This window comes from Cyanistes caeruleus, chromosome 3, assembly GCF_971803275.1.
Source record: "Cyanistes caeruleus chromosome 3, bCyaCae1.hap1.1, whole genome shotgun sequence".
In the NCBI taxonomy this organism is placed as follows: Eukaryota; Metazoa; Chordata; class Aves; order Passeriformes; family Paridae; genus Cyanistes; species Cyanistes caeruleus.
In genome coordinates this window covers 418,754-443,569 of record NC_141703.1, presented here as the reverse complement: position 1 = coordinate 443,569, position 24,816 = coordinate 418,754, and the positions used below count along the sequence as shown (strand labels likewise).

Genomic DNA, 24,816 nt, shown 5'->3' with positions numbered 1-24,816 from the left:
TAGGGATAGATGGTGATGTACTTTAATATCTGTTATGCATTGTGTCTGTGTGTACAAATATAAAAGATCAATATTATAGAAATAGATATTAAAAACATGTAAAACAAGGGTTTAATTGTTTTTTATTTGGTTAGAGGCTTAGAGGCAGGGCTTTTAAATGATTCATATAGAAATGAAAATATACACATCTATAATAAAGAAATGTATATAGGGTGATAGATAGGGAGATACATAGATAGGGAGATATATAGATAGGGAGATAGATAGGGGGATAAATAGATAGACAGATAGATAGATAGATAGATAGATAGATAGATAGATAGATAGATAGATAGATAGATAGATAGATAGATAGAGCCATAAGAGAAGAAATGAATTCCAGTAATCCAAATCTGGACAAGTAAATTAATTATCAGTATGAAAACTATATAGATAGATGGTAATGTACTTTAATATCTGTTATGCATTATATCTGTGTGTATAAATATAGAAGATCAATATTATAGGAAAATATATTAATTTTTTTATACAAGGGGCTTTTCTTTTTTTATTTAATTAAAGGCAAGGCATTTAAATGAATAATATAGAAATGAAAATATACACATCTATAAGAAAGAAATGTATGTAGTGATATAGATAGATAGATAGATAGATAGATAGATAGATAGATCGATAGAGCCATAAAAGAAGAAATAAATACCAGTAATCCAAATCTGGACAAGTAAATTAATGATCAGTATGAAAACTATAGGGATAGATGGTGATGTACTTTAATATCTGTTATGCATTGTGTCTGTGTGTACAAATATAAAAGATCAATATTATAGAAATAGATATTAAAAACATTTAAAACAAGGGTTTAATTGTTTTTTATTTGGTTAGAGGCTTAGAGGCAAGGCTTTTAAACGAGTAATATAGAAATGAAAATATACACATCTATAATAAAGAAATAAATAAAGGGAGATATATCTATGTATAAATTGAAATAAAAACCAAAAAAAAACCCAAGTTATCTAAAACTAGACAAGTAGATTAATATTCAATTTGAAAAATATATGGATCGACGTTCATATATTTTTATATTGATTATGCATTTTATCTATGTGTATAAATATAGCTCAATATGATAGAAATAAATATTAATTACATTTAAGTGAAGGTGTATTTTGTTTTTTATTTGGTTAGAGGCAGGGCTTGCTAAGTTTCGATGGGGGGTGGGTTTTGGGACGTACCTCGGAGAAGAATTTTTGGAAGGGGGTTGCACACGTGGTTTCTGGCCTCGCTTCTCTGCACGTGCAGGGGCGCCCCCCCGCCCGCCCCGGGCTGAGCTCTGCGGCAGTGCTGCCGCCTTGTGGGCAAAGAGCGGTACTGCAGCTGTGCGCCGAGCCGGGCGGGGCGGGGCCGAGCGGGGGCCGAGGAGGTTCGAGCCGAGCCGAAGCGGGCGATGCCGAACCGAGCCGAAGCGGGACGGAAAGAGCCGAGCCGAAACGGGCCGGAAAGAGCCGAACCGAGCCGAGCCGCGACGGCCCCCCCCCCCCTCCGGAGCCGGCCGGGAGGACCCCGGCAGAGGCGTTGACTCCAATGCCTGCCGCCGCAGGCGCGGCCGCCGCCCAGCTACGGAGCCGCTGAGCCCCGCCGCCATCGTCCTCGCCCCGGGAAAGGCGGCGGACAATCGGGCGGAGTGCTCGGAGTCGGTCAGCGTCGGCAGGTTTTTCGTTCAGGCAAGTAAGTTAGACAGACGCGCTGAGAGCAGCGGGGGCCTAAATTGTGCCACAACAAAGATGGCCGCTCTGCCGGAAGTGGCTTCAGCCACAACAAAGATGGCGGCGAGGAAGGGCGGAAGTGACGTCACGCCACGCACAACATGGCTGCCCGGTCGTGCCCGGCTTGACCTCCCAAGGATGGCGGCCAAAAAGGCGGGAAAATGGAAGGACCCCGGGCGGTGGGTGCGTGCGATTGACTGCCTGACAAACACTCCGGCGCCGACGCCGCTCCGGCGCAATTTTCCGCGGCTTTTCCGGCCGTGCGGAAACGGGCTGTGCGCTCGGCGGCGCCGGGGCCGGGCGCCAGCAGGTCGGGCGCCGACAGGCAGCGGTGAAGACGCCTCACTCTGCCGGGGTCCTTACCGCGGCCGCGTTCTGGGGCTTCTGGCACTCGCGACGACCCGTACCTCGCCGCGGCTCCTTTCACTGGGCGCCCCTATTTACTTAAATGCTTGACATTTAAATCAATAACATAGAAATGGAAATATACACATCTACAATAAAGAAATGAATATAGGGAGATAGATAGATAGATAGATAGATAGATAGATAGATAGATAGATAGATAGATAGATAGATAGATAGATAGATAGATAGAAAGATAGAGCCATAAAAGAAGAAATGAATTCCAGTAATCCAAATCTGGACAAGTAAATTAATGATCAGTATGAAAACTATAGGGATAGATGGTGATGTACTTTAATATCTGTTATGCATTGTGTCTGTGTGTACAAATATAAAAGATCAATATTATAGAAATAGATATTAAAAACATGTAAAACAAGGGTTTAATTGTTTTTTATTTGGTTAGTGGCTTAGAGGCAGGGCTTTTAAATGATTAATATAGAAATGAAAATATACACATCTATAATAAAGAAATGTATATAGGGTGATAGATAGGGAGATATAGAGATAGGGAGATATAGAGATAGGGAGATAGATAGGGGGATAAATAGATAGATAGATAGATAGATAGATAGATAGATAGATAGATAGATAGATAGATAGATAGATAGATAGAGCCATAAAAGAAGAAATGAATACCAGTAATCCAAATCTGGACAAGTAAATTAATTATCAGTATGAAAACTATATAGATAGATGGTAATGTACTTTAATATCTGTTATGCATTATATCTGTGTGTATAAATATAGAAGATCAATATTATAGGAAAATATATTAATTTTTTTATACAAGGGGCTTTTCTTTTTTTATTTAATTAAAGGCATGGCATTTAAATGAATAATATAGAAATGAAAATATACACATCTATAAGAAAGAAATGTATGTAGTGATATAGATAGATAGATAGATAGATAGATAGATAGAGCCATAAAAGAAGAAATAAATACCAGTAATCCCAGTAATCCAAATCTGGACAAGTAAATTAATGATCAGTATGAAAACTATAGGGATAGATGGTGATGTACTTTAATATCTGTTATGCATTGTGTCTGTGTGTACAAATATAAAAGATCAATATTATAGAAATAGATATTAAAAACATTTAAAACAAGGGTTTAATTGTTTTTTATTTGGTTAGAGGCTTAGAGGCAGGGCTTTTAAATGATTAATATAGGAATGAAAATATACACATCTATAATAAAGAAACGTATATAGGGTGATAGATAGGGAGATATATAGATAGGGAGATACATAGATAGATAGATAGATAGATAGATAGATAGATAGATAGATAGAGTGATAGAAAGATAGAGAGATATAGCCATAAATAAGAAATAAACACAAATTATCTATATCTAGACAAGCTGGTTAATATTCAATATGAAAAATATACGGATAGATGGTAATGTATTTTAATATCTGTTGTGCATTATATCTCTGTGTGTATAAATAAAGAAAATCAATATTCTAGAAATAGATATTATAAATCTTTCAATCAAGGGAATTACTGGTTTTTATTTGGTTACAGGCATGGCATTTAAATGAATAATATAGAAATGAAAATATACACATCTATACGAAAGAAATATATGTAGTGAGATAGATAGATAGATAGATAGATAGATAGAGCCATAAAAGAAGAAATGAATTCCAGTAATCCAAATCTGGACAAGTAAATTAATGATCAGTATGAAAACTATAGGGATAGATGGTGATCTAATTTAATATCTGTTATGCATTGTGTCTGTGTGTACAAATATAAAAAATCAATATTATAGAAATAGATATTAAAAACATGTAAAACAAGGGTTTAATTGTTTTTTATTTGGTTAGAGGCTTAGAGGCAGGGCTTTTAAATGATTAATATAGAAATGAAAATATACACATCTATAATAAAGAAATGTATATAGGGTGATAGATAGGGAGATATATAGATAGGGAGATATATAGATAGGGAGATAGATAGGGGGATAAATAGATAGATAGATAGATAGATAGATAGATAGATAGATAGATAGATAGATAGATAGATAGATAGATAGATAGAAAGAAAGATAGAGCCATAAAAGAAAAAATGAATACCAGTAATCCAAATCTGGACAAGTTAATTAATGATCAGTATGAAAACTATATAGATAGATGGTAATGTGCTTTAATATCTGTTATGCATTATATCTGTGTGTATAAATATAGAAGGTCAATATTATAGGAAAATATATTAATTTTTTTATACAAGGGGCTTTTCTTTTTTTATTTAATTAAAGGCATGGCATTTAAATGAATAATATAGAAATGAAAATATACACATCTATAAGAAAGAAATATATGTAGTGAGATAGATAGATAGATAGATAGATAGATAGATAGAGCCATAAAAGAAGAAATAAATACCAGTAATCCCAGTAATCCAAATCTGGACAAGTAAATTAATGATCAGTATGAAAACTATATAGATAGATGGTAATGTACTTTAATATCTGTTATGCATTATATCTGTGTGTATAAATATAGAAGATCAATATTATAGAAAAATATATTAATTTTTTTATACAAGGGGCTTTTCTCTTTTTATTTAATTAAAGGCATGGCATTTAAATGAATAATATAGAAATGAAAATATACACATCTGTAAGAAAGAAATGTATGTAGTGATATAGATAGATAGATAGATAGAGCCATAAAAGAAGAAATAAATACCAGTAATCCCAGTAATCCAAATCTGGACAAGTAAATTAATGATCAGTATGAAAACTATAGGGATAGATGGTGATCTACTTTAATATCTGTTATGCATTGTGTCTGTGTGTACAAATATAAAAAATCAATATTATAGAAATAGATATTAAAAACATGTAAAACAAGGGTTTAATTGTTTTTTATTTGGTTAGAGGCTTAGAGGCAGGGCTTTTAAATGATTAATATAGAAATGAAAATATACACATCTATAATAAAGAAACGTATATAGGGTGATAGAGAGATATATTGATAGGGAGATACATAGATAGATAGATAGATAGATAGATAGATAGATAGATAGATAGATAGACAGAGAGATAGAGAGATAGAGAGATATAGCCATAAATAAGAAATAAACACAAATTATCCATATCTAGACAAGCTGGTTAATATTCAATATGAAAAATATACGGATAGATGGTAATGTATTTTAATATCTGTTGTGCATTATATCTCTGTGTGTATAAATAAAGAAAATCAATATTATAGAAATAGATATTATAAATCTTTCAATCAAGGGAATTACTGGTTTTTATTTGGTTACAGGCATGGCATTTAAATGAATAATATAGAAATGAAAATATACACATCTATAATAAAGAAATAAATATAGGGAGATAGAGAGATAGATAGATAGATAGATAGAGCCATAAAAGAAGAAATGAATACCAGTAATCCAAATCTGGACAAGTTAATTAATGATCAGTATGAAAACTATATAGATAGATGGTAATGTGCTTTAATATCTGTTATGCATTATATCTGTGTGTATAAAGATAGAAGGTCAATATTATAGGAAAATATATTAATTTTTTTATACAAGGGGCTTTTCTCTTTTTATTTAATTAAAGGCATGGCATTTAAATGAATAATATAGAAATGAAAATATACACATCTATAAGAAAGAAATATATGTAGTGAGATAGATAGATAGATAGATAGATAGATAGAGCCATAAAAGAAGAAATAAATACCAGTAATCCAAATCTGGACAAGTAAATTAATGATCAGTATGAAAACTATAGGGATAGATGGTGATGTACTTTAATATCTGTTATGCATTGTGTCTGTGTGTACAAGTATAAAAGATCAATATTATAGAAATAGATATTAAAAACATTTAAAACAAGGGTTTAATTGTTTTTTATTTGGTTAGAGGCTTAGAGGCAGGGCTTTTAAATGATTAATATAGAAATGAAAATATACACATCTATAATAAAGAAACGTATATAGGGTGATAGAGAGATATATAGATAGGGAGATACATAGATAGATAGATAGATAGATAGATAGATAGATAGATAGATGATAGATAGATAGAGAGATAGAGAGATAGAGAGATAGAGAGATAGAGAGATAGATAGATAGATAGATAGATAGATAGATAGATAGATAGATAGATAGATAGATAGATAGATAGATAAAGCCATAAAAGAAGAAATAAATACCAGTAATCCAAATCTGGACAAGTAAATTAATGATCAGTTTGAAAACTATAGGGATAGATGGTGATGTACTTTAATATCTGTTATGCATTGTATCTGTGTGTACAAATATAAAAGATCAATTTTATAGAAATAGATATTGAAAACATTTTAAACAAGGGTTTAATTGTTTTTTATTTGGTTAGAGGCTTAGAGGCAGGGCTTTTAAACGATTAATATAGAAATGAAAATATACACATCTATAATAAAGAAATAAATAAAGGGAGATATATCTATGTATAAATTGAAATAAAAACCAAAAAAAAACCCAAGTTATCTAAAACTAGACAAGTAGATTAATATTCAATTTGAAAAATATATGGATAGACGTTCATATATTTTTATATTGATTATGCATTTTATCTATGTGTATAAATATAGCTCAATATGATAGAAATAAATATTAATTACATTTAAGTGAAGGTGTATTTTGTTTTTTATTTGGTTAGAGGCAGGGCTTGCTAAGTTTCGATGGGGGGTGGGTTTTGGGACGTACCTCGGAGAAGAATTTTTGGAAGGGGGTTGCACACGTGGTTTCTTGCCTCGCTTCTCTGCACGTGCAGGGGCGCCCCCCCGCCCGCCCCGGGCTGAGCTCTGCGGCAGTGCTGCCGCCTTGTGGACACAGAGCGGTACTGCAGCTGTGATATATAGAATAATATAGAAATGAAAATATACACATCTATAAGAAAGAAATGTATATAGATAGATAGATAGATAGATAGATAGATAGATAGATAGATAGATAGATAGATAGATAGATAGATAGATAGATAGATAGAGAGACAGACAGACAGATAGATGGATAGATAGATAGATGGATAGATAGATGGATAGATAGATAGATGGAGCCATAAAAGAAGAAATGAATTCCAGTAATCCAAATCTGGACAAGTTAATTAATGATCCGTATGAAAACTATAGGGATAGATGGTGATGTACTTTAATATCTGTTATGCATTGTGTCTGTGTGTACAAATATAAAAGATCAATATTATAGAAGTAGATATTAAAAACATTTAAAACAAGGGTTTAATTGTTTTTTATTTGGTTAGAGGCTTAGAGGCAGGGCTTTTAAATGATTAATATAGAAATGAAAATATACACATCTATAATAAAGAAACGTATATAGGGTGATAGAGAGATATATTGATAGGGAGATACATAGATAGATAGATAGATAGATAGATAGATAGATAGATAGATAGACAGATAGATAGATAGATAGACAGAGAGATAGAGTGATAGAGAGATAGAGAGATATAGCCATAAATAAGAAATAAACACAAATTATCCATATCTAGACAAGCTGGTTAATATTCAATATGAAAAATATACGGATAGATGGTAATGTATTTTAATATCTGTTGTGCATTATATCTCTGTGTGTATAAATAAAGAAAATCAATATTATAGAAATAGATATTATAAATCTTTCAATCAAGGGAATTACTGTTTTTTATTTGGTTACAGGCATGGCATTTAAATGAATAATATAGAAATGAAAATATACACATCTATAATAAAGAAATAAATATAGGGAGATATATAGATAGATAGATAGATAGATAGAGCCATAAAAGAAGAAATGAATACCAGTAATCCAAATCTGGACAAGTAAATTAATGATCTGTATGAAAACTATAGGGATAGATGGTGATGTACTTTAATATCTGTTATGCATTGTGTCTGTGTGTACAAATATAAAAGATCAATATTATAGAAATAGATATTAAAAACATGTAAAACAAGGGTTTAATTGTTTTTTATTTGGTTAGAGGCTTAGAGGCAGGGCTTTTAAATGATTCATATAGAAATGAAAATATACACATCTATAATAAAGAAATGTATATAGGGTGATAGATAGGGAGATATAGAGATAGGGAGATATAGAGATAGGGAGATAGATAGGGGGATAAATAGATAGATAGATAGATAGATAGATAGATAGATAGATAGATAGATAGATAGATAGATAGATAGATAGATAGATAGAGCCATAAAAGAAGAAATGAATACCAGTAATCCAAATCTGGACAAGTAAATTAATTATCAGTATGAAAACTATATAGATAGATGGTAATGTACTTTAATATCTGTTATGCATTATATCTGTGTGTATAAATATAGAAGATCAATATTATAGGAAAATATATTAATTTTTTTATACAAGGGGCTTTTCTTTTTTTATTTAATTAAAGGCATGGCATTTAAATGAATAATATAGAAATGAAAATATACACATCTATAAGAAAGAAATGTATGTAGTGATATAGATAGATAGATAGATAGATAGATAGAGCCATAAAAGAAGAAATAAATACCAGTAATCCCAGTAATCCAAATCTGGACAAGTAAATTAATGATCAGTATGAAAACTATAGGGATAGATGGTGATGTACTTTAATATCTGTTATGCATTGTGTCTGTGTGTACAAGTATAAAAGATCAATATTATAGAAATAGATATTAAAAACATTTAAAACAAGGGTTTAATTTTTTTTTATTTGGTTAGAGGCTTAGAGGCAGGGCTTTTAAATGATTAATATAGAAATGAAAATATACACATCTATAATAAAGAAACGTATATAGGGTGATAGAGAGATATATAGATAGGGAGATACATAGATAGATAGATAGATAGATAGATAGATAGATAGATAGATGATAGATAGATAGAGAGATAGAGAGATAGAGAGATAGAGAGATAGATAGATAGATAGATAGATAGATAGATAGATAGATAGATAGATAGATAGATAGATAAAGCCATAAAAGAAGAAATAAATACCAGTAATCCAAATCTGGACAAGTAAATTAATGATCAGTTTGAAAACTATAGGGATAGATGGTGATGTACTTTAATATCTGTTATGCATTGTATCTGTGTGTACAAATATAAAAGATCAATTTTATAGAAATAGATATTGAAAACATTTTAAACAAGGGTTTAATTGTTTTTTATTTGGTTAGAGGCTTAGAGGCAGGGCTTTTAAACGATTAATATAGAAATGAAAATATACACATCTATAATAAAGAAATAAATAAAGGGAGATATATCTATGTATAAATTGAAATAAAAACCAAAAAAAAACCCAAGTTATCTAAAACTAGACAAGTAGATTAATATTCAATTTGAAAAATATATGGATAGACGTTCATATATTTTTATATTGATTATGCATTTTATCTATGTGTATAAATATAGCTCAATATGATAGAAATAAATATTAATTACATTTAAGTGAAGGTGTATTTTGTTTTTTATTTGGTTAGAGGCAGGGCTTGCTAAGTTTCGATGGGGGGTGGGTTTTGGGACGTACCTCGGAGAAGAATTTTTGGAAGGGGGTTGCACACGTGGTTTCTTGCCTCGCTTCTCTGCACGTGCAGGGGCGCCCCCCCGCCCGCCCCGGGCTGAGCTCTGCGGCAGTGCTGCCGCCTTGTGGACACAGAGCGGTACTGCAGCTGTGATATATAGAATAATATAGAAATGAAAATATACACATCTATAAGAAAGAAATGTATATAGATAGATAGATAGATAGATAGATAGATAGATAGATAGATAGATAGATAGATAGATAGATAGATAGATAGATAGATAGATAGATAGATAGATAGATAGATAGATAGAGAGACAGACAGACAGATAGATGGATAGATAGATAGATGGATAGATAGATGGATAGATAGATAGATGGAGCCATAAAAGAAGAAATGAATTCCAGTAATCCAAATCTGGACAAGTTAATTAATGATCCGTATGAAAACTATAGGGATAGATGGTGATGTACTTTAATATCTGTTATGCATTGTGTCTGTGTGTACAAATATAAAAGATCAATATTATAGAAGTAGATATTAAAAACATTTAAAACAAGGGTTTAATTGTTTTTTATTTGGTTAGAGGCTTAGAGGCAGGGCTTTTAAATGATTAATATAGAAATGAAAATATACACATCTATAATAAAGAAACGTATATAGGGTGATAGAGAGATATATTGATAGGGAGATACATAGATAGATAGATAGATAGATAGATAGATAGATAGATAGATAGACAGATAGATAGATAGATAGACAGAGAGATAGAGTGATAGAGAGATAGAGAGATATAGCCATAAATAAGAAATAAACACAAATTATCCATATCTAGACAAGCTGGTTAATATTCAATATGAAAAATATACGGATAGATGGTAATGTATTTTAATATCTGTTGTGCATTATATCTCTGTGTGTATAAATAAAGAAAATCAATATTATAGAAATAGATATTATAAATCTTTCAATCAAGGGAATTACTGTTTTTTATTTGGTTACAGGCATGGCATTTAAATGAATAATATAGAAATGAAAATATACACATCTATAATAAAGAAATAAATATAGGGAGATATATAGATAGATAGATAGATAGATAGAGCCATAAAAGAAGAAATGAATACCAGTAATCCAAATCTGGACAAGTAAATTAATGATCTGTATGAAAACTATAGGGATAGATGGTGATGTACTTTAATATCTGTTATGCATTGTGTCTGTGTGTACAAATATAAAAGATCAATATTATAGAAATAGATATTAAAAACATGTAAAACAAGGGTTTAATTGTTTTTTATTTGGTTAGAGGCTTAGAGGCAGGGCTTTTAAATGATTAATATAGAAATGAAAATATACACATCTATAATAAAGAAATGTATATAGGGTGATAGATAGGGAGATATAGAGATAGGGAGATATAGAGATAGGGAGATAGATAGGGGGATAAATAGATAGATAGATAGATAGATAGATAGATAGATAGATAGATAGATAGATAGATAGATAGATAGATAGATAGAGCCATAAAAGAAGAAATGAATACCAGTAATCCAAATCTGGACAAGTAAATTAATTATCAGTATGAAAACTATATAGATAGATGGTAATGTACTTTAATATCTGTTATGCATTATATCTGTGTGTATAAATATAGAAGATCAATATTATAGGAAAATATATTAATTTTTTTATACAAGGGGCTTTTCTTTTTTTATTTAATTAAAGGCATGGCATTTAAATGAATAATATAGAAATGAAAATATACACATCTATAAGAAAGAAATGTATGTAGTGATATAGATAGATAGATAGATAGATAGAGCCATAAAAGAAGAAATAAATACCAGTAATCCCAGTAATCCAAATCTGGACAAGTAAATTAATGATCAGTATGAAAACTATAGGGATAGATGGTGATGTACTTTAATATCTGTTATGCATTGTGTCTGTGTGTACAAATATAAAAGATCAATATTATAGAAATAGATATTAAAAACATTTAAAACAAGGGTTTAATTGTTTTTTATTTGGTTAGAGGCTTAGAGGCAGGGCTTTTAAATGATTAATATAGGAATGAAAATATACACATCTATAATAAAGAAACGTATATAGGGTGATAGATAGGGAGATATATAGATAGGGAGATACATAGATACATAGATAGATAGATAGATAGATAGATAGATAGATAGAGTGATAGAGAGATAGAGAGATATAGCCATAAATAAGAAATAAACACAAATTATCTATATCTAGACAAGCTGGTTAATATTCAATATGAAAAATATACGGATAGATGGTAATGTATTTTAATATCTGTTGTGCATTATATCTCTGTGTGTATAAATAAAGAAAATCAATATTCTAGAAATAGATATTATAAATCTTTCAATCAAGGGAATTACTGGTTTTTATTTGGTTACAGGCATGGCATTTAAATGAATAATATAGAAATGAAAATATACACATCTATAATAAAGAAATAAATATAGGGAGATATATAGATAGATAGATAGATAGATAGATAGATAGATAGATAGATAGAGCCATAAAAGAAATAATGAATACCAGTAATCCAAATCTGGACAAGTTAATTAATGATCAGTATGAAAACTATATTGATAGATGGTGATGTACTTTAATATCTGTTATGCATTGTGTCTGTGTGTACAAATATAGAAGATTAATATTATAGAAGTAGATATTAAAAACATGTAAAACAAGGGTTTAATTGTTTTTTATTTGGTTAGAGGCTTAGAGGCAGGGCTTTTAAATGATTAATATAGAAATGAAAATATACACATCTATAATAAAGAAATGTATATAGGGTGATAGATAGGGAGATATATAGATAGGGAGATATAGAGATAGGGAGATAGATAGGGGGATAAATAGATAGATAGATAGATAGATAGATAGATAGATAGATAGATAGATAGATAGATAGATAGATAGATAGATAGAGCCATAAAAGAAGAAATGAATACCAGTAATCCAAATCTGGACAAGTAAATTAATTCTCAGTATGAAAACTATATAGATAGATGGTAATGTGCTTTAATATCTGTTATGCATTATATCTGTGTGTATAAATATAAAAGATCAATATTATAGGAAAATATATTAATTTTTTTATACAAGGGGCTTTTCTATTTTTATTTAATTAAAGGCATGGCATTTAAATGAATAATATAGAAATGAAAATATACACATCTATACGAAAGAAATATATGTAGTGAGATAGATAGATAGATAGATAGATAGATAGAGCCATAAAAGAAGAAATGAATTCCAGTAATCCAAATCTGGACAAGTAAATTAATGATCAGTATGAAAACTATAGGGATAGATGGTGATCTAATTTAATATCTGTTATGCATTGTGTCTGTGTGTACAAATATAAAAAATCAATATTATAGAAATAGATATTAAAAACATGTAAAACAAGGGTTTAATTTTTTTTTATTTGGTTAGAGGCTTAGAGGCAGGGCTTTTAAATGATTAATATAGAAATGAAAATATACACATCTATAATAAAGAAACGTATATAGGGTGATAGAGAGATATATTGATAGGGAGATACATAGATAGATAGATAGATAGATAGATAGATAGATAGATAGATAGACAGAGAGATAGAGAGATAGAGAGATATAGCCATAAATAAGAAATAAACACAAATTATCCATATCTAGACAAGCTGGTTAATATTCAATATGAAAAATATACGGATAGATGGTAATGTATTTTAATATCTGTTGTGCATTATATCTCTGTGTGTATAAATAAAGAAAATCAATATTATAGAAATAGATATTATAAATCTTTCAATCAAGGGAATTACTGTTTTTTATTTGGTTACAGGCATGGCATTTAAATGAATAATATAGAAATGAAAATATACACATCTATAATAAAGAAATAAATATAGGGAGATAGAGAGATAGATAGATAGATAGATAGAGCCATAAAAGAAGAAATGAATACCAGTAATCCAAATCTGGACAAGTTAATTAATGATCAGTATGAAAACTATATAGATAGATGGTAATGTGCTTTAATATCTGTTATGCATTATATCTGTGTGTATAAAGATAGAAGGTCAATATTATAGGAAAATATATTAATTTTTTTATACAAGGGGCTTTTCTCTTTTTATTTAATTAAAGGCATGGCATTTAAATGAATAATATAGAAATGAAAATATACACATCTATAAGAAAGAAATATATGTAGTGAGATAGATAGATAGATAGATAGATAGATAGAGCCATAAAAGAAGAAATAAATACCAGTAATCCAAATCTGGACAAGTAAATTAATGATCAGTATGAAAACTATAGGGATAGATGGTGATGTACTTTAATATCTGTTATGCATTGTGTCTGTGTGTACAAGTATAAAAGATCAATATTATAGAAATAGATATTAAAAACATTTAAAACAAGGGTTTAATTGTTTTTTATTTGGTTAGAGGCTTAGAGGCAGGGCTTTTAAATGATTAATATAGAAATGAAAATATACACATCTATAATAAAGAAACGTATATAGGGTGATAGAGAGATATATAGATAGGGAGATACATAGATAGATAGATAGATAGATAGATAGATAGATGATAGATAGATAGAGAGATAGAGAGATAGAGAGATAGAGAGATAGATAGATAGATAGATAGATAGATAGATAGATAGATAGATAGATAGATAGATAGATAGATAGATAGATAAAGCCATAAAAGAAGAAATAAATACCAGTAATCCAAATCTGGACAAGTAAATTAATGATCAGTTTGAAAACTATAGGGATAGATGGTGATGTACTTTAATATCTGTTATGCATTGTATCTGTGTGTACAAATATAAAAGATCAATTTTATAGAAATAGATATTGAAAACATTTTAAACAAGGGTTTAATTGTTTTTTATTTGGTTAGAGGCTTAGAGGCAGGGCTTTTAAACGATTAATATAGAAATGAAAATATACACATCTATAATAAAGAAATAAATAAAGGGAGATATATGTATGTATAAATTGAAATAAAAACCAAAAAAAAACCCAAGTTATCTAAAACTAGACAAGTAGATTAATATTCAATTTGAAAAATATATGGATAGACGTTCATATATTTTTATATTGATTATGCATTTTATCTATGTGTATAAATATAGCTCAATATGATAGAAATAAATATTAATTACATTTAAGTGAAGGTGTATTTTGTTTTTTATTTGGTTAGAGGCAGGGCTTGCTAAGTTTCGATGGGGGGTGGGTTTTGGGACGTACCTCGGAGAAGAATTTTTGGAAGGGGGTTGCACACGTGGTTTCTTGCCTCGCTTCTCTGCACGTGCAGGGGCGCCCCCCCGCCCGCCCCGGGCTGAGCTCTGCGGCAGTGCTGCCGCCTTGTGGACACAGAGCGGTACTGCAGCTGTGATATATAGAATAATATAGAAATGAAAATATACACATCTATAAGAAAGAAATGTATATAGATAGATAGATAGATAGATAGATAGATAGATAGATAGATAGATAGATAGATAGATAGATAGATAGATAGATAGATAGATAGATAGATAGATAGATAGATAGATAGATAGATAGAGAGACAGACAGACAGATAGATGGATAGATAGATAGATGGATAGATAGATGGATAGATAGATAGATGGAGCCATAAAAGAAGAAATGAATTCCAGTAATCCAAATCTGGACAAGTTAATTAATGATCCGTATGAAAACTATAGGGATAGATGGTGATGTACTTTAATATCTGTTATGCATTGTGTCTGTGTGTACAAATATAAAAGATCAATATTATAGAAATAGATATTAAAAACATGTAAAACAAGGGTTTAATTGTTTTTTATTTGGTTAGAGGCTTAGAGGCAGGGCTTTTAAATGATTCATATAGAAATGAAAATATACACATCTATAATAAAGAAATGTATATAGGGTGATAGATAGGGAGATACATAGATAGGGAGATATATAGATAGGGAGATAGATAGGGGGATAAATAGATAGATAGATAGATAGATAGATAGATAGATAGATAGATAGATAGATAGATAGATAGAGCCATAAAAGAAGAAATGAATTCCAGTAATCCAAATCTGGACAAGTAAATTAATTATCAGTATGAAAACTATATAGATAGATGGTAATGTACTTTAATATCTGTTATGCATTATATCTGTGTGTATAAATATAGAAGATCAATATTATAGGAAAATATATTAATTTTTTTATACAAGGGGCTTTTCTTTTTTTATTTAATTAAAGGCAAGGCATTTAAATGAATAATATAGAAATGAAAATATACACATCTATAAGAAAGAAATGTATGTAGTGATATAGATAGATAGATAGATAGATAGATAGATAGAGCCATAAAAGAAGAAATAAATACCAGTAATCCAAATCTGGACAAGTAAATTAATGATCAGTATGAAAACTATAGGGATAGATGGTGATGTACTTTAATATCTGTTATGCATTGTGTCTGTGTGTACAAATATAAAAGATCAATATTATAGAAATAGATATTAAAAACATTTAAAACAAGGGTTTAATTGTTTTTTATTTGGTTAGAGGCTTAGAGGCAGGGCTTTTAAACGAGTAATATAGAAATGAAAATATACACATCTATAATAAAGAAATAAATAAAGGGAGATATATCTATGTATAAATTGAAATAAAAACCAAAAAAAAACCCAAGTTATCTAAAACTAGACAAGTAGATTAATATTCAATTTGAAAAATATATGGATCGACGTTCATATATTTTTATATTGATTATGCATTTTATCTATGTGTATAAATATAGCTCAATATGATAGAAATAAATATTAATTACATTTAAGTGAAGGTGTATTTTGTTTTTTATTTGGTTAGAGGCAGGGCTTGCTAAGTTTCGATGGGGGGTGGGTTTTGGGACGTACCTCGGAGAAGAATTTTTGGAAGGGGGTTGCACACGTGGTTTCTTGCCTCGCTTCTCTGCACGTGCAGGGGCGCCCCCCCGCCCGCCCCGGGCTGAGCTCTGCGGCAGTGCTGCCGCCTTGTGGGCAAAGAGCGGTACTGCAGCTGTGCGCCGAGCCGGGCGGGGCGGGGCCGAGCGGGGGCCGAGGAGGTTCGAGCCGAGCCGAAGCGGGCGATGCCGAACCGAGCCGAAGCGGGACGGAAAGAGCCGAGCCGAAACGGGCCGGAAAGAGCCGAACCGAGCCGAGCCGCGACGGCCCCCCCCCCCCTCCGGAGCCGGCCGGGAGGACCCCGGCAGAGGCGTTGACTCCAATGCCTGCCGCCGCAGGCGCGGCCGCCGCCCAGCTACGGAGCCGCTGAGCCCCGCCGCCATCGTCCTCGCCCCGGGAAAGGCGGCGGACAATCGGGCGGAGTGCTCGGAGTCGGTCAGCGTCGGCAGGTTTTTCGTTCAGGCAAGTAAGTTAGACAGACGCGCTGAGAGCAGCGGGGGCCTAAATTGTGCCACAACAAAGATGGCCGCTCTGCCGGAAGTGGCTTCAGCCACAACAAAGATGGCGGCGAGGAAGGGCGGAAGTGACGTCACGCCACGCACAACATGGCTGCCCGGTCGTGCCCGGCTTGACCTCCCAAGGATGGCGGCCAAAAAGGCGGGAAAATGGAAGGACCCCGGGCGGTGGGTGCGTGCGATTGACTGCCTGACAAACACTCCGGCGCCGACGCCGCTCCGGCGCAATTTTCCGCGGCTTTTCCGGCCGTGCGGACACGGGCTGTGCGCTCGGCGGCGCCGGGGCCGGGCGCCAGCAGGTCGGGCGCCGACAGGCAGCGGTGAAGACGCCTCACTCTGCCGGGGTCCTTACCGCGGCCGCGTTCTGGGGCTTCTGGCACTCGCGACGACCCGTACCTCGCCGCGGCTCCTTTCACTGGGCGCCCCTATTTACTTAAATGCTTGACATTTAAATCAATAACATAGAAATGGAAATATACACATCTACAATAAAGAAATGAATATAGGGAGATAGATAGATAGATAGATAGATAGATAGATAGATAGATAGATAGATAGATAGATAGATAGAAAGATAGAGCCATAAAAGAAGAAATGAATTCCAGTAATCCAAATCTGGACAAGTAAATTAATGATCAGTATGAAAACTATAGGGATAGATGGTGATGTACTTAAATATCTGTTATGCATTGTGTCTGTGTGTACAAATATAAAAGATCAATATTATAGAAATAGATATTAAAAACATGTAAAACAAGGGTTTAATTGTTTTTTATTTGGTTAGTGGCTTAGAGGCAGGGCTTTTAAATGATTCATATAGAAATGAAAATATACACATCTATAATAAAGAAATGTATATAGGGTGATAGATAGGGAGATATAGAGATAGGGAGATATAGAGATAGGGAGATAGATAGGGGGATAAATAGATAGATAGATAGATAGATAGATAGATAGATAGATAGATAGATAGATAGATAGATAGATAGATAGATAGAGCCATAAAAGAAGAAATGAATACCAGTAATCCAAATCTGGACAAGTAAATTAATTATCAGTATGAAAACTATATAGATAGATGGTAATGTACTTTAATATCTGTTATGCATTATATCTGTGTGTATAAATATAGAAGATCAATATTATAGGAAAATATATTAATTTTTTTATACAAGGGGCTTTTCTTTTTTTATTTAATTAAAGGCATGGCATTTAAATGAATAATATAGAAATGAAAATATACACATCTATAAGAAAGAAATGTATGTAGTGATATAGATAGATAGATAGATAGATAGATAGATAGAGCCATAAAAGAAGAAATAAATACCAGTAATCCCAGTAATCCAAATCTGGACAAGTAAATTAATGATCAGTATGAAAACTATAGGGATAGATGGTGATGTACTTTAATATCTGTTATGCATTGTGTCTGTGTGTACAAATATAAAAGATCAATATTATAGAAATAGATATTAAAAACATTTAAAACAAGGGTTTAATTGTTTTTTATTTGGTTAGAGGCTTAGAGGCAGGGCTTTTAAATGATTAATATAGGAATGAAAATATACACATCTATAATAAAGAAACGTATATAGGGTGATAGATAGGGAGATATATAGATAGGGAGATACATAGATAGATAGATAGATAGATAGATAGATAGAGTGATAGAGAGATAGAGAGATATAGCCATAAATAAGAAATAAACACAAATTATCTATATCTAGACAAGCTGGTTAATATTCAATATGAAAAATATACGGATAGATGGTAATGTATTTTAATATCTGTTGTGCATTATATCTCTGTGTGTATAAATAAAGAAAATCAATATTCTAGAAATAGATATTATAAATCTTTCAATCAAGGGAATTACTGGTTTTTATTTGGTTACAGGCATGGCATTTAAATGAATAATATAGAAATGAAAATATACACATCTATAAAAAAGAAATAAATATAGGGAGATAGAGAGATAGATAGATAGATAGATAGAGCCATAAAAGAAGAAATGAATTCCAGTAATCCAAATCTGGACAAGTTAATTAATGATCAGTATGAAAACTATATAGATAGATGGTAATGTGCTTTAATATCTGTTATGCATTATATCTGTGTGTATAAAGATAGAAGGTCAATATTATAGGAAAATATATTAATTTTTTTATACAAGGGGCTTTTCTCTTTTTATTTAATTAAAGGCATGGCATTTAAATGAATAATATAGAAATGAAAATATACACATCTATAAGAAAGAAATATATGTAGTGAGATAGATAGATAGATAGATAGATAGATAGATAGAGCCATAAAAGAAGAAATAAATACCAGTAATCCAAATCTGGACAAGTAAATTAATGATCAGTATGAAAACTATAGGGATAGATGGTGATGTACTTTAATATCTGTTATGCATTGTGTCTGTGTGTACAAGTATAAAAGATCAATATTATAGAAATAGATATTAAAAACATTTAAAACAAGGGTTTAATTGTTTTTTATTTGGTTAGAGGCTTAGAGGCAGGGCTTTTAAATGATTAATATAGAAATGAAAATATACACATCTATAATAAAGAAACGTATATAGGGTGATAGAGAGATATATAGATAGGGAGATACATAGATAGATAGATAGATAGATAGATAGATAGATAGATGATAGATAGATAGAGAGATAGAGAGATAGAGAGATAGATAGATAGATAGATAGATAGATAGATAGATAGATAGATAGATAGATAGATAGATAGATAGATAAAGCCATAAAAGAAGAAATAAATACCAGTAATCCAAATCTGGACAAGTAAATTAATGATCAGTTTGAAAACTATAGGGATAGATGGTGATGTACTTTAATATCTGTTATGCATTGTATCTGTGTGTACAAATATAAAAGATCAATTTTATAGAAATAGATATTGAAAACATTTTAAACAAGGGTTTAATTGTTTTTTATTTGGTTAGAGGCTTTGAGGCAGGGCTTTTAAACGATTAATATAGAAATGAAAATATACACATCTATAATAAAGAAATAAATAAAGGGAGATATATCTATGTATAAATTGAAATAAAAACCAAAAAAAAACCCAAGTTATCTAAAACTAGACAAGTAGATTAATATTCAATTTGAAAAATATATGGATAGACGTTCATATATTTTTATATTGATTATGCATTTTATCTATGTGTATAAATATAGCTCAATATGATAGAAATAAATATTAATTACATTTAAGTGAAGGTGTATTTTGTTTTTTATTTGGTTAGAGGCAGGGCTTGCTAAGTTTCGATGGGGGGTGGGTTTTGGGACGTACCTCGGAGAAGAATTTTTGGAAGGGGGTTGCACACGTGGTTTCTGCCCTCGCTTCTCTGCACGTGCAGGGGCGCCCCCCCGCCCGCCCCGGGCTGAGCTCTGCGGCAGTGCTGCCGCCTTGTGGACACAGAGCGGTACTGCAGCTGTGATATATAGAATAATATAGAAATGAAAATATACACATCTATAAGAAAGAAATGTATATAGATAGATAGATAGATAGATAGATAGATAGATAGATAGATAGATAGATAGATAGATAGATAGATAGATAGATAGATAGATAGATAGATAGATAGATAGATAGATAGATAGATAGATAGATAGAGAGACAGACAGACAGATAGATGGATAGATAGATAGATGGATAGATAGATGGATAGATAGATAGATGGAGCCATAAAAGAAGAAATGAATTCCAGTAATCCAAATCTGGACAAGTTAATTAATGATCCGTATGAAAACTATAGGGATAGATGGTGATGTACTTTAATATCTGTTATGCATTGTGTCTGTGTGTACAAGTATAAAAGATCAATATTATAGAAATAGATATTAAAAACATTTAAAACAAGGGTTTAATTGTTTTTTATTTGGTTAGAGGCTTAGAGGCAGGGCTTTTAAATGATTAATATAGAAATGAAAATATACACATCTATAATAAAGAAACGTATATAGGGTGATGGAGAGATATATTGATAGGGAGATACATAGATAGATAGATAGATAGATAGATAGATAGATAGATAGATAGATAGATAGATAGACAGAGAGATAGAGTGATAGAGAGATAGAGAGATATAGCCATAAATAAGAAATAAACACAAATTATCCATATCTAGACAAGCTGGTTAATATTCAATATGAAAAATATACGGATAGATGGTAATGTATTTTAATATCTGTTGTGCATTATATCTCTGTGTGTATAAATAAAGAAAATCAATATTATAGAAATAGATATTATAAATCTTTCAATCAAGGGAATTACTGTTTTTTATTTGGTTACAGGCATGGCATTTAAATGAATAATATAGAAATGAAAATATACACATCTATAATAAAGAAATAAATATAGGGAGATATATAGATAGATAGATAGATAGATAGAGCCATAAAAGAAGAAATGAATACCAGTAATCCAAATCTGGACAAGTAAATTAATGATCTGTATGAAAACTATAGGGATAGATGGTGATGTACTTTAATATCTGTTATGCATTGTGTCTGTGTGTACAAATATAAAAGATCAATATTATAGAAATAGATATTAAAAACATGTAAAACAAGGGTTTAATTGTTTTTTATTTGGTTAGAGGCTTAGAGGCAGGGCTTTTAAATGATTAATATAGAAATGAAAATATACACATCTATAATAAAGAAATGTATATAGGGTGATAGATAGGGAGATATATAGATAGGGAGATATAGAGATAGGGAGATAGATAGGGGGATAAATAGATAGATAGATAGATAGATAGATAGATAGATAGATAGATAGATAGATAGATAGATAGATAGATAGATAGATAGATAGAGCCATAAAAGAAGAAATGAATACCAGTAATCCAAATCTGGACAAGTAAATTAATGATCAGTATGAAAACTATATAGATAGATGGTAATGTGCTTTAATATCTGTTATGCATTATATCTGTGTGTATAAATATAGAAGGTCAATATTATAGGAAAATATATTAATTTTTTTATACAAGGGGCTTTTCTTTTTTTATTTAATTAAAGGCATGGCATTTAAATGAATAATATAGAAATGAAAATATACACAACTATAAGAAAGAAATATATGTAGTGATATAGATAGATAGATAGATAGATAGATAGAGCCATAAAAGAAGAAATAAATACCAGTAATCCAAATCTGGACAAGTAAATTAATGATCAGTATGAAAACTATAGGGATAGATGGTGATCTACTTTAATATCTGTTATGCATTGTGTCTGTGTGTACAAATATAGAAGATTAATATTATAGAAATTGATATTAAAAACATGTAAAACAAGGGTTTAATTGTTTTTTGTTTGGTTAGAGGCTTAGAGGCAGGGCTTTTAAATGATTAATATAGAAATGAAAATATACACATCTATAATAAAGAAATGTATATAGGGTGATAGATAGGGAGATATATAGATAGGGAGATAGATAGGGGGATAAATAGATAGATAGATAGATAGATAGATAGATAGATAGATAGATAGATAGATAGAGCCATAAAAGAAGAAATGAATTCCAGTAATCCAAATCTGGACAAGTAAATTAATGATCAGTATGAAAACTATAGGGATAGATGGTGATGTACTTTAATATCTGTTATGCATTGTGTCTGTGTGTACAAATATAAAAGATCAATATTATAGAAATAGATATTAAAAACATGTAAAACAAGGGTTTAATTGTTTTTTATTTGGTTAGAGGCTTAGAGGCAGGGCTTTTAAATGATTCATATAGAAATGAAAATATACACATCTATAATAAAGAAATGTATATAGGGTGATAGATAGGGAGATACATAGATAGGGAGATATATAGATAGGGAGATAGATAGGGGGATAAATAGATAGACAGATAGATAGATAGATAGATAGATAGATAGATAGATAGATAGATAGATAGAGCCATAAGAGAAGAAATGAATTCCAGTAATCCAAATCTGGACAAGTAAATTAATTATCAGTATGAAAACTATATAGATAGATGGTAATGTACTTTAATATCTGTTATGCATTATATCTGTGTGTATAAATATAGAAGATCAATATTATAGGAAAATATATTAATTTTTTTATACAAGGGGCTTTTCTTTTTTTATTTAATTAAAGGCAAGGCATTTAAATGAATAATATAGAAATGAAAATATACACATCTATAAGAAAGAAATGTATGTAGTGATATAGATAGATAGATAGATAGATAGATAGATAGATAGATAGATCGATAGAGCCATAAAAGAAGAAATAAATACCAGTAATCCAAATCTGGACAAGTAAATTAATGATCAGTATGAAAACTATAGGGATAGATGGTGATGTACTTTAATATCTGTTATGCATTGTGTCTGTGTGTACAAATATAAAAGATCAATATTATAGAAATAGATATTAAAAACATTTAAAACAAGGGTTTAATTGTTTTTTATTTGGTTAGAGGCTTAGAGGCAAGGCTTTTAAACGAGTAATATAGAAATGAAAATATACACATCTATAATAAAGAAATAAATAAAGGGAGATATATCTATGTATAAATTGAAATAAAAACCAAAAAAAAACCCAAGTTATCTAAAACTAGACAAGTAGATTAATATTCAATTTGAAAAATATATGGATCGACGTTCATATATTTTTATATTGATTATGCATTTTATCTATGTGTATAAATATAGCTCAATATGATAGAAATAAATATTAATTACATTTAAGTGAAGGTGTATTTTGTTTTTTATTTGGTTAGAGGCAGGGCTTGCTAAGTTTCGATGGGGGGTGGGTTTTGGGACGTACCTCGGAGAAGAATTTTTGGAAGGGGGTTGCACACGTGGTTTCTTGCCTCGCTTCTCTGCACGTGCAGGGGCGCCCCCCCGCCCGCCCCGGGCTGAGCTCTGCGGCAGTGCTGCCGCCTTGTGGGCAAAGAGCGGTACTGCAGCTGTGCGCCGAGCCGGGCGGGGCGGGGCCGAGCGGGGGCCGAGGAGGTTCGAGCCGAGCCGAAGCGGGCGATGCCGAACCGAGCCGAAGCGGGACGGAAAGAGCCGAGCCGAAACGGGCCGGAAAGAGCCGAACCGAGCCGAGCCGCGACGGCCCCCCCCCCCCTCCGGAGCCGGCCGGGAGGACCCCGGCAGAGGCGTTGACTCCAATGCCTGCCGCCGCAGGCGCGGCCGCCGCCCAGCTACGGAGCCGCTGAGCCCCGCCGCCATCGTCCTCGCCCCGGGAAAGGCGGCGGACAATCGGGCGGAGTGCTCGGAGTCGGTCAGCGTCGGCAGGTTTTTCGTTCAGGCAAGTAAGTTAGACAGACGCGCTGAGAGCAGCGGGGGCCTAAATTGTGCCACAACAAAGATGGCCGCTCTGCCGGAAGTGGCTTCAGCCACAACAAAGATGGCGGCGAGGAAGGGCGGAAGTGACGTCACGCCACGCACAACATGGCTGCCCGGTCGTGCCCGGCTTGACCTCCCAAGGATGGCGGCCAAAAAGGCGGGAAAATGGAAGGACCCCGGGCGGTGGGTGCGTGCGATTGACTGCCTGACAAACACTCCGGCGCCGACGCCGCTCCGGCGCAATTTTCCGCGGCTTTTCCGGCC

At 32.1% G+C, this 24,816-nt stretch overlaps 1 protein-coding gene across 1 annotated transcript; it reads right to left on the bottom strand.

The window, feature by feature from the left end:
• Positions 1 to 4,409: 4,409 nt before the first annotated feature.
• LOC147653855 (uncharacterized) lies at positions 4,410 to 17,217 on the bottom strand. The gene is made up of 4 exons (XM_086879442.1): positions 16,655 to 17,217; positions 14,997 to 15,138; positions 9,710 to 9,851; positions 4,410 to 7,027 (listed from the first exon to the last, which is right to left on the bottom strand). Exons 1-4 carry the CDS (start codon positions 17,062 to 17,064, stop codon positions 6,753 to 6,755), a joined length of 969 nt encoding a protein of 322 aa, XP_086735568.1. The 5' UTR covers positions 17,065 to 17,217; the 3' UTR covers positions 4,410 to 6,752.
• Between the last annotated feature and the right edge of the window lie 7,599 nt (positions 17,218 to 24,816).